The 9480-nt window shown below is 57.1% G+C and overlaps 1 protein-coding gene across 1 annotated transcript; it reads left to right on the top strand.

The window, feature by feature from the left end:
* The first annotated feature begins 291 nt into the window (after positions 1-291).
* On the top strand, positions 292-7531 carry LOC148815956 (uncharacterized). Its single transcript, XM_088904822.1, has 4 exons — positions 292-708; positions 2138-2313; positions 3680-3779; positions 4934-7531. The coding sequence occupies exons 1-4, from the start codon at positions 474-476 to the stop codon at positions 6124-6126; spliced, it is 1704 nt and encodes a 567-aa protein (XP_088760948.1). The 5' UTR covers positions 292-473; the 3' UTR covers positions 6127-7531.
* Positions 7532-9480: the final 1949 nt, after the last annotated feature.

Raw genomic sequence — 9480 nt, 5'->3', positions numbered from 1 at the left:
ATTCGATAAAAATCGCACCGCCAGCCCTGCGCGTCCGGTTTTGTGAAAGAGGTGGGGGGGGGGGGGGGGGGAGCTCGTTTGTAAGGGGAATTAACCGTCACGTCGCGACCAGGAGGGATGGGGAACCTTCAAAAGACCTGTGGCTATTCACGCCGACCAAAAATAAATAAAAACTTGTACAGTTTTCCGCTTGGCGTCTCTTTGCGGACACGGCCGGGCGCCCAGGAGGCGGCGCTGCGGAGTCGCGCTAGGCCGCCCCCCAGCTACGGACATGCGCACTGGCCACGGCCGCGGAGGCGCCGGCCGACCATAAAGAAACACTGGGTGACGGTGCAGAAGCGGCTCCCCTCCTAAGTCCAGAAACAGCTGGAGCGTTGAAAAGCATAAAAGCTCAAACAAGAGGAGGAGGAGGAGGAGAAGAAGGAGAAGAAGAAGGGGGGGAACCTGGGCTCGGCCCGCATTTCCCAGCAAGGATGTCGGATACCGCCGCAGCGTTTCACACCCAGCTGGCCTCCGTCCTGGAGATCCTCGTCCGGGCCGCCGTGTGCGAGATAACCGAGCTCGTCCGGGGCAGTTTCGCCGACTTCGAGGTCCAGATCGCGCGAATCAAGGAGGAAAACGACACCCTGAGGTGGCGCTTGCAGCTGTGGCAGAGCGCGGCGGCGGTGGGGCAGCCCGGGGAGGCTGTCTGCCGGCGCCCCGCTGCCGGTAAGATCGCCTTCACGGGTGAAAACCCGGGTCTCTCCCGATCCTTTCATTCAAACCCCGGGCAGTTCAGAGACGAGGCGTTATCATGGGTCCCCCTCCTCCCCGCCCGTTCGTCCGGTCGTTATCTGCGTCGTGTTTTATTCACCTTTGGCCCTTCTTGCCGGCCGGGGCCGGCCCGCCCCGTCTCTCCTGTGGGGGTTTCTCAGATCGGACTCGGCTCAAGTCTTTTTTTTGGGGGGGGGAGTCACGCCGAGCCCACCCCACCCTTTCGGCCTCTCTAATAAGCCGTGGCGTCTCAAACGCAGAAGATAAGAACGCCGGGAGGTAGTTCGCTGATTTTCTCGGAAGAAGCCCGACGTTGTGGGCAGCCTGTTCCACCCTCCCACCACCCTTTGTGTAAAGCGCTCAATTCGCTTCGGTTTCTTTTCAATATAGCACACAACACGGTTGCCCCAGGGCGCTTACCAATGCAAGGGACCACACATTTTGTGAAGACAGAACAGAAAAGACCCGAAGACAAAGGAGGAGAGGAACCAAAACAGTCTTAATAAGGAGGAAAAAAACCTCTAGGGGGTCCAAGGTCAACTGGCCGCCCAACCCATTTGGGCATGCTAACATTATAGAATTAAAAAAAAAAGGAAATAAATTAATAAGAGTATTAATCCATCCATCATGTCTTCTGTGTGTCAGTACTCCATGCAGATCTCTGTAGACCAGCAGGTGCCATGAGCTGAGGATCTCAGGGGGGTTTATGAAAACATGGCTGGGCGGCCTGTTCCCTCTCCCCGCCACCCTTAGCGCAAAGACGTGACTTCCGGTCGCGCTTCTGAGTTGCCATTCTCAGACTCATTATCAGCCAGCAGCCATATCACCCTGCAGCTCCCCACTGGCAGCCCCACTGGAGACTCAGCAGGTGGGAGCCTGGTCTGTACCTGGAGGGGAGACTCCTGGGAAAGCTGAGGCTGCTGCTGGAAGAGGTGTTAGTGGGGCCAGCAGGGGGCGCTCACCCTGCGGTCTGTGTGGGTCCTGATGCCCCAGTATAGTGACAGGGGACACTAGACTGTAAACAGGCGCCGTCCTTCGGATGAGACGTAAAACCGAGGTCCTGACTCTCTGTGGTCATTAAAAATCCCAGGGCGTTTCTCGAGAAGAGTAGGGGTGTTACCCCAGTGTCCTGGCCAAATTCCCCCCCTGGCCTTTACCCATCATGGCCTCCTAATAACCCCCCTCTCTGAACTGGCTCCATCACTCTGCTCTCCTCCCCACTGAGAGCTGGGGTGTGGGGAGCGGACTGGCGCCTCATCCAGGTGGGGCTGCACACTGCTGGGGGTGGAGGGGGGTCCCCATTACCTGTAAAGCGCTTTGAGTGGAGTGTCCAGAAAGGCGCTATATAAGTGTCAGCAATTATTCTTCTTCTTTCTGTCCACAGGCACGGACGACAGGAGCGCGGCGGCTGCTGGGGAGGTCCTCAAACCTTCTCCGGATAGTCACCGGGCCGCAAGAGACACCGCCTCCGTTGCAGCTGAAGAGGACATCGCTGATCTCTATCCTGCTGGTTTCATGGAAGGGGTTGCCGACCAGCGGGCCGAGACCATTAAACAGGAGGTACGTGATCAGAACAGATGTAGTCTACTTTACAGCCACAACATCCAGTCATGCTTTATCCAATTTCAGTATTGTGGGGTGGGGCGAGCTGGAGTCTATCCCAGCAAGCAGGAGGCACAAGGCAGGGCACACCCTGGATGGGACGCCAGTCCGTCACAGGGCAGACACACAGACACGCCAGGGCCAGTTTTCCCAGAAGCCACTTCACCTCCCAGCAGGTCTTTGGGCAGTGGGGAACACGAGAGCACCTGCAGGAGACCCTTGCGAACCGAAGGAGAACATGCAAACTCCACACAGACAGCACCCCCGACTCAGGATGTTTCCCCTAGGGGGCCCCAGCTCTGCCAGGCAGCAGTGCCAAACCACTGTACCTACAGTGCCACTCTCCTTCAATGGAGGCCAGGGAGAACATGCAGACTCCACACGGACAGCACCCCAGGTGTGGATTAGAACCCAGGGGTGCCGAAGCCCCTGAACCCAGAGCGTCTGCACTGCTCTGATCTCATGATTATTGTCCCTTCCACTGTCGGCACATAAACGGAAACCTCTCAGCTCTATTGCTTCTCCACTCTGAGCTCTTTCCAGGTCATGGGGATCCCCTCCACCCCCAGCAGTGTGTACCCCCCACCTGGATGAGGCGCCAGTCCGCTCCCCACACCCCAGCTCTCAGTGGGGAGGAGAGCAGAGTGATGGAGCCAGTTCAGAGAGGGGGGTTATTAGGAGGCCATGATGGGTGAAGACCAGGGGGGAAATTTGGCCAGGACACCGGGGTAACACCCCTACTCTTCTCTAGAGACGCCCTGGGATTTTTAATGACCACAGAGAGTCAGGACCTCGGTTTTACGTCTCATCCGAAGGACGGCGCCTGTTTACAGTCTAGTGTCCCCCGTCACTATACTGGGGCATCAGGACCCACACAGACCGCAGGGTGAGCGCCCCCTGCTGGCCCCACTAACACCTCTTCCAGCAGCAGCCTCAGCTTTCCCAGGAGTCTCCCCTCCAGGTACAGACCAGGCTCCCACCTGCTGAGTCTCCAGTGGGGCTGCCAGTGGGGAGCTGCAGGGTGATATGGCTGCTGGCTGATAATGAGTCTGAGAATGGCGACTCAGAAGCGCGACCAGAAGTCACGTCTTTGCGCTAAGGGTGGCGGGGAGAGGGAACAGGCCGCCCAGCCATGTTTTCATAAGCCCCCCTGAGATCCTCAGCTCATGGCACCTGCTGGTCTACTGCAGGGTGATATGGCCGCTGGGTATAATTGGCAAAGGATCCAGACTTGATATATTATGAAGTGCGATCTGGACTGGTCACAGGGCCCTGGTCTTTGGCGCGTGATTTTGTCTGAGTAAAACGTGCTCTTCTGTCCCAGGCTGCAGATCTGGAAGAGTCTCTCCTTCTCAAAGAAGAGGACCTGGAAGAGGAGTCCGTCGGCGGCGATCCGGAAGGAGGGCTGTTGACTTCCGACATAAGTAAGAAGACTGGAATTTAACTAACGAACGTCCTGAGCACGTGTTTGATGACGAGAGCAGGCACAGTTCAGTTCGCACCGTGTGTTAAGTGCTACTTGGGCCTTTGAGCTGGTGCAAGGAAAATTGATCAAGTTTCAGATCCGAAATGTTTTTTTTCCATTGTCTGCTATTGTGATTTCCTGGATCGGGAATATTCCGATTCCAGCAGGCATATCGCCCTGCAGCTCCCCACTGGCAGCCACACTGGAGACTCAGCAGGTGGGAGCCTGGCCAGTACCTGGAGGGGGAGACTCCTGGGAAAGCTGAGGCTGCTGCTGGAAGAGGTGTTAGTGGGGCCAGCAGGGGGCGCTCACCCTGCGGTCTGTGTGGGTCCTGATGCCCCAGTATAGTGACGGGGGACACTAGACTGTAAACAGGCGCCGTCCTTCGGATGAGACGTCAAACCGAGGTCCTGACTCTCTGCGGTCATTAAAAATCCCAGGGCGTTTCTCGAAAAGAGTAGGGGTGTTACCCCGGTGTCCTGGCCAAACTACCCCCTGGCCTTTACCCATCATGGCCTCCTAATAACCCCCCTCTCTGAACTGGCTCCATCACTCTGCTTTCCTCCCCACTGAGAGCTGGGGTGTGGGGAGCGGACTGGCGCACTATGGCTGCCGTCGCATCATCCAGGTGGGGGTACACACTGGTGGTGGTGGAGGGGAGACCCCATTACCTGTAAAGCGCTTTGAGTGGAGTGTCCAGAAAAGCGCTATAGAAGTGTAAGCAATTATTAATTATTATTATTATTAGCGGCTAAAGATAAGATTTCACAGCTGGGAGGGTTGCGGCCTGGGTCCTAGGAATATTTCCGAGGATAACTGGGATTCTGCGGCAGTTCGCATTGGCAAGGCCCTGGATTCACTTCCTGAGGGGCTGTCTGGGTGGAGTTTGCACGTTCTCCCCTCGTTCGTGTGGGTTTCCTCTCGATATCCCATAGATAAGGGAATGAGGTACATCTGGCCTCTTCTTCGGTCTCGGTCGCCGAACTCGCTCATTTGTACCACTTCCTCCAGTTTTAACTGCTCTGCTTTCCTGACACCTTCCTATTGGCCACCCCTGACCTCTGACCCCTGACCCCTGACCTCTGACCTCTCTTCTCTCCTCGGCGTTCCTAGGCCCCGGTGACGACGCTGGACGGGCTCCAGCCGAGCAGCCGGGCTGCGAGGGGCTGTGGGTCCCCAGTCTGAGGCAGGACGCCCACCCTGTGCCGACCGAGAGCGAGAAGGAGTGGCTGGGGCCCCGGAGTGAGGAGGAGATCGGTGAACCGCAGTCCGCGTGCGTCGGAGAACCAGGAAACGGGAATGTGACCCAGAGACTCAACGCGCTGGGATATGAGCATGGTCTAGAGGGGGCTAGCAGCCACACTGGTATCCAACCACAGCATTGCAGCCCAGCAGGAACTGTGGTGACCACAGGGCATGACCAAGAGGTACTGAAGGAGCAGGGCATCGGGTTTTGGTCGGATCACGCCGAGCCACAGCCCCTCCGTTCGAACCCCAGCGGGCCCGGCGAGAGAATCCCGCAGCCCTGCGCCGGGGCCCCTGGTGGGCACCCGGAGCCGGATCCCGTCCGCATCAAAGAGGAGACCGAGCCCGAGGGCGACGGGGACGGCGGCGGCGGCGGCCCGGAGCCGGATCAGAACCAGCAGATCGGGCCGTGGGGGTTTCTGGGCCGGACAGGGGGGAGAGGGGAACCGATCGCCGGGGAATCCTGCCTGGAATGCGGGACCTGCCGGGGGGGCCCGCCGGGGGTCCCGGGGCCCCAGCGGCGGGCCGAAACCGGGTCCGGGGCCGGCCCGTTCCCGTGCGCCCTGTGCGGGAAGCTCTTCGGCCAGCTCAGCCGCCTGTGGACCCACCAGCAGATCCACGGCGCCACCAGGAGCTTCCAGTCCGCCCCGCCCCCGGCCCCCGCCAGGCCCAACGTCTGCCCCCAGTGCGGCAAGGGCTTCCTGCACCCGGACAGCCTGAAGACCCACCTGCGGGTGCACACGGGCGAGCGCCCCCACCCCTGCGGCCTGTGCGGCAAGGCCTTCGGCCACCTGCGCAACCTCAAGCGCCACCTGCGCATCCACACGGGCGAGCGGCCCTACGGCTGCCCCTACTGCGGCAAGCGCTTCAACCAGTCCAACAGCCTGAAGACGCACCAGCGCATCCACACGGGCGAGCGGCCCTACGGCTGCGCCCAGTGCGGCACCCGCTTCATGCGCCTGGTGTGCCTGAAGAAGCACCACGCCGTGCACCTGCGCGACCGGGCCCCTGGAGGGCCGGTAGGGGCCCCCCCCCTCCGCCCCTATCCGGTTCAAGCCTAGGAATCGCACTGCTGCTGCTGCTGCTGATGATGATGATGATGATGACGCCCGCCGCGATTCCACTGCCGTCCACAAGGTGGCGCTGTCGAGACCGGGCCCCCGAACCCTTCACAAGGAGGCGGCGTGGGTTCGAGGGCGAGGGACTGGATCTGGCCCAGTCTGCCCGGTTGGGGAAACCTACAACGTTGCAGGCCGGGGAGGTGGGGGAGGGGGTCAGGAGCAGGGCGGGTCGGATTCACTTCGGCGTTTGGGTGGGGGGGGACGGACCGCCCGTTGGCGCGTCTCCCAGAGCCCAGCTGCGATTCAAACCCCCAAATCCGCCCGGGTGGCAAGAACTCCAGTGCGGAACCCGTGGGTCCGGGCCGGGTTCCTGCGCCCCGAGACATCCTTACTGGTGTCAGCGGTGGGATCGGCTCGAACTCTGACGCTTGGACGTTTGCCGTTTGCTCCACGCCCGCCCGGGCTGCCGAGCCGGCATTGCGCGCATCTCGGCTCGGATCGGCCTGCAACTTTGGCTCCGACGCCGACACGTCGGACCTCTGTAGCTCCCCGGTGTAGGTGTGGAATTGGAACTGGCTGTGCTGGTTTAGGCGTCCTGTTTTCCGAAAAACACTTTTGCACCATAGCGTTGGCCATGTGTTAGCACCAAGAAATCTGAGCTCTTTACTGTGCAGCGAGTCTTGCATCTGACTCGCTACGGTCCCCCTTAAAAAAGAACTTGAGCCATGTGATCACAGTTGCTCTCTCAAGTAAGAAGATGCAACACATCTCAACACGAGAGATGGACGTAGCAGAGATTTTGCGTTCAGAGTCCCTAAAGCTTAGAACAAGAGACGCTCGCGTCTGGCGAGACACAGCTGGTCCAGATCCTCCCAGCGGAACAGGAGGAAATGGGGGTGGTGGGAGTAAGGCACAAGCCGCCCCCCCCCCTGCACAAAGGGTGGTGGGAGCAGGGAGCAAGCTTCTCAGCCGTGCTGTTGAGACCGCTGCCCTGGCTTCCTCCAGGAAACTCCTGGGTGAGAACCTCTGCTCGCAGCAGGAACCACTCCTTTACACCGAGGGGTGTGGGAGTATGGAACAGGACGCCCAGCAGTGTCGTTGAAGCCGATCCCTCGGTTTTCTTCCAAGAGGCAGCCTGACGAGATCCTCCGTTCAGAACAGGGGGCGCTGTCTTTGCACAGAGGGTGGTGGGGGCGTGGAACAAGCTGCCCCGTCAATGCCTCGGTTTTCTTCAAGGAACAGCTGGATGAGACCAACCAGCTCCTAACTTCTGAATGAGGTCGACAGGCTAGATCAAGTTTTTCCTCTGTTCTCACTTTTAAAGTTGCAGCAGCCTGCCACCATGTGTAAGGAAGTCTTCCTGATGCTGCTTCTAAAACAAGATTAAAGACATTTAATGACCCAGCCTTTATTTGTGTCTGATCTTGCTTTTGATATATAGTATTATTATTTTCTAGGAAGTTCTCCTTTAACCAGAAGATGAAAGCCATCCCCACTGCCTCCTGGGTAATGTAGTTCAGACAGGAGCCGCCATCTTGTCAGACCTTACACTAGATTCGGTGTAAACAAAAAAAAACGATGCCTTGGTCATGATTATTGGGTTTCGATTCTCGAGTTGTGGAGGGGTTGGAGCCCCTCTTATGTAGCAACCGGTGTCCTTGTTCTACCGGAGTTTCCATTATTCCAAAATCCTCAAATAGGTGTCCTGTGCTTCACCATAACCTGTCTCTCTTTAAGGAAGAAGAAGTAGGTTTATTCCCTGCTGAAAAGAGAAGAGAGAAAGAGGTGTTAGTGGGGCCAGCAGGGGGCGCTCACCCTGCGGTCCGTGTGGGTCCTGATGCCCCAGTATAGTGACGGGGGACACTAGACTGTAAACAGGCGTCGTCCTTCGGATGAGACGTCAAACCGAGGTCCTGACTCTCTGTGGTCATTAAAAATCCCAGGGCGTTTCTCGAGAAGAGTAGGGGTGTTACCCCAGTGTCCTGGCCAAATTTCCCCCCTGGCCTTTACCCATCATGGCCTCCTAATAACCCCCCTCTCTGAACTGGCTCCATCACTCTGCTCTCCTCCCCACTGAGAGCTGGGGTGTGGGGAGCGGACTGGCGCCTCATCCAGGTGGGGGTACACACTGCTGGGGATGGAGGGGATCTCCATGACCTGTACAGAGCTCTGAGTGGAGTGTCCAGAAAATTATTATTATTATTATCTTTCAAGGCACAATGGGGTGAGCTGACTTGGGCCTAGCAATATTTATTGGACCTTTGTGTGTTTCTCACACAAAGGAATATGGAATAAGAAACCAGAAGGAATACCGTTTCTTTACAGGAGACTACCAGGAGCATCAATAAGAAACTTCTATTTATGCAGTGCCATGAAAAGTGGCTACTAGGAGCTCTTTACAGTAAGAAAACGGCACACCGTGAGAGGAGACTGCAGCATTAGACGATTACAATGAGGTTTTGGGAAACAGTTGGAAAGCAGAGGGACAGACACAGAGCCAGTTAGATCAAACCATTCTGAAGGAGAAGGAGGTCAGGGGAGGTGACTCTCTGCTACTCTTGGGAGTAGCTCTCTTGCTCTGGGGCGCAGCAGGAGAAGACCCTGATCTTGCGCTTATACTGGTAATAAAACTTTAAAAGTTACTTTACAGTAAGGACACAGAGGAGACTGCAGGATTAGACAATTACAGTGAGGTTTTGGGATACAGTTGGAAAGCAGAGGGACAGACAGAGCCAGTTAGATCAAACCATTCTGAAGGAGAAGGAGGTCAGGGGAGGTGACTCTCTGCTACTCTTGGGAGTAGCTCTCTTGCTCTGGGGCCCAGCAGGAGAAGACCCTGATCTTGCGCTTATACTGGTAATAAAACTTTAAAAGTGGCTTCTTAAAGTTACTTCACAGTAAGGACACAGTGAGAGGAGACTGCAGGATTAGACAATTACAGTGAGGTTTTGGGATACAGTCGGAAAGCAGAGGGACAGATAGAGCCAGTTAGATCAAACCCCTTCTGAAGGAGAAGGAGGTTTGGAGTCTGGATTCGAAAGCGCTCAGGGGAGGTGACTCTCTGCTACTCTTGGGGACAGAACTCCACAGCTCTGGGGCGCAGCAGGAGAAGACCCCGATCTCGCGCTTATACTGGTAATAAAACTTTAAAAGTGGCTTCTGAAAGTTACTTTACAGTAAGGACACAGTGAGAGGAGACTGCAGGATTAGACCATTACAATGAGGTTTTGGGATACTGTCGGAAAGCAGAGGGACAGACACAGAGCCAGTCTGGATTTGAGGGAGTTTAGAGAAGGTGGCTCTCCGATATCCTTGGGGACAGAACAATAGAGAGAGAGAGAGAGAGAGAGAGTG

The sequence above is a fragment of the Atractosteus spatula genome, chromosome 24 (genome assembly GCF_055471065.1).
Source record: "Atractosteus spatula isolate fAtrSpa1 chromosome 24, fAtrSpa1.hap1, whole genome shotgun sequence".
Taxonomy (NCBI): Eukaryota; Metazoa; Chordata; class Actinopteri; order Semionotiformes; family Lepisosteidae; genus Atractosteus; species Atractosteus spatula.
This window is presented reverse-complemented; position numbering and strand designations above follow the sequence as displayed.

Bases quoted from the DNA above. Each gene is read 5' to 3' on its own strand.
- LOC148815956 (XM_088904822.1), top strand. From the start codon at position 474: ATGTCGGATACCGCCGCAGCGTTTCACACCCAGCTGGCCTCCGTCCTG. The intron at 709-2,137 runs GTAAGATCGCCT...TTCTGTCCACAG, and splicing joins CTGCCGGCGCCCCGCTGCCG to GCACGGACGACAGGAGCGCG. The intron at 2,314-3,679 runs GTACGTGATCAG...CTTCTGTCCCAG, and splicing joins CCGAGACCATTAAACAGGAG to GCTGCAGATCTGGAAGAGTC.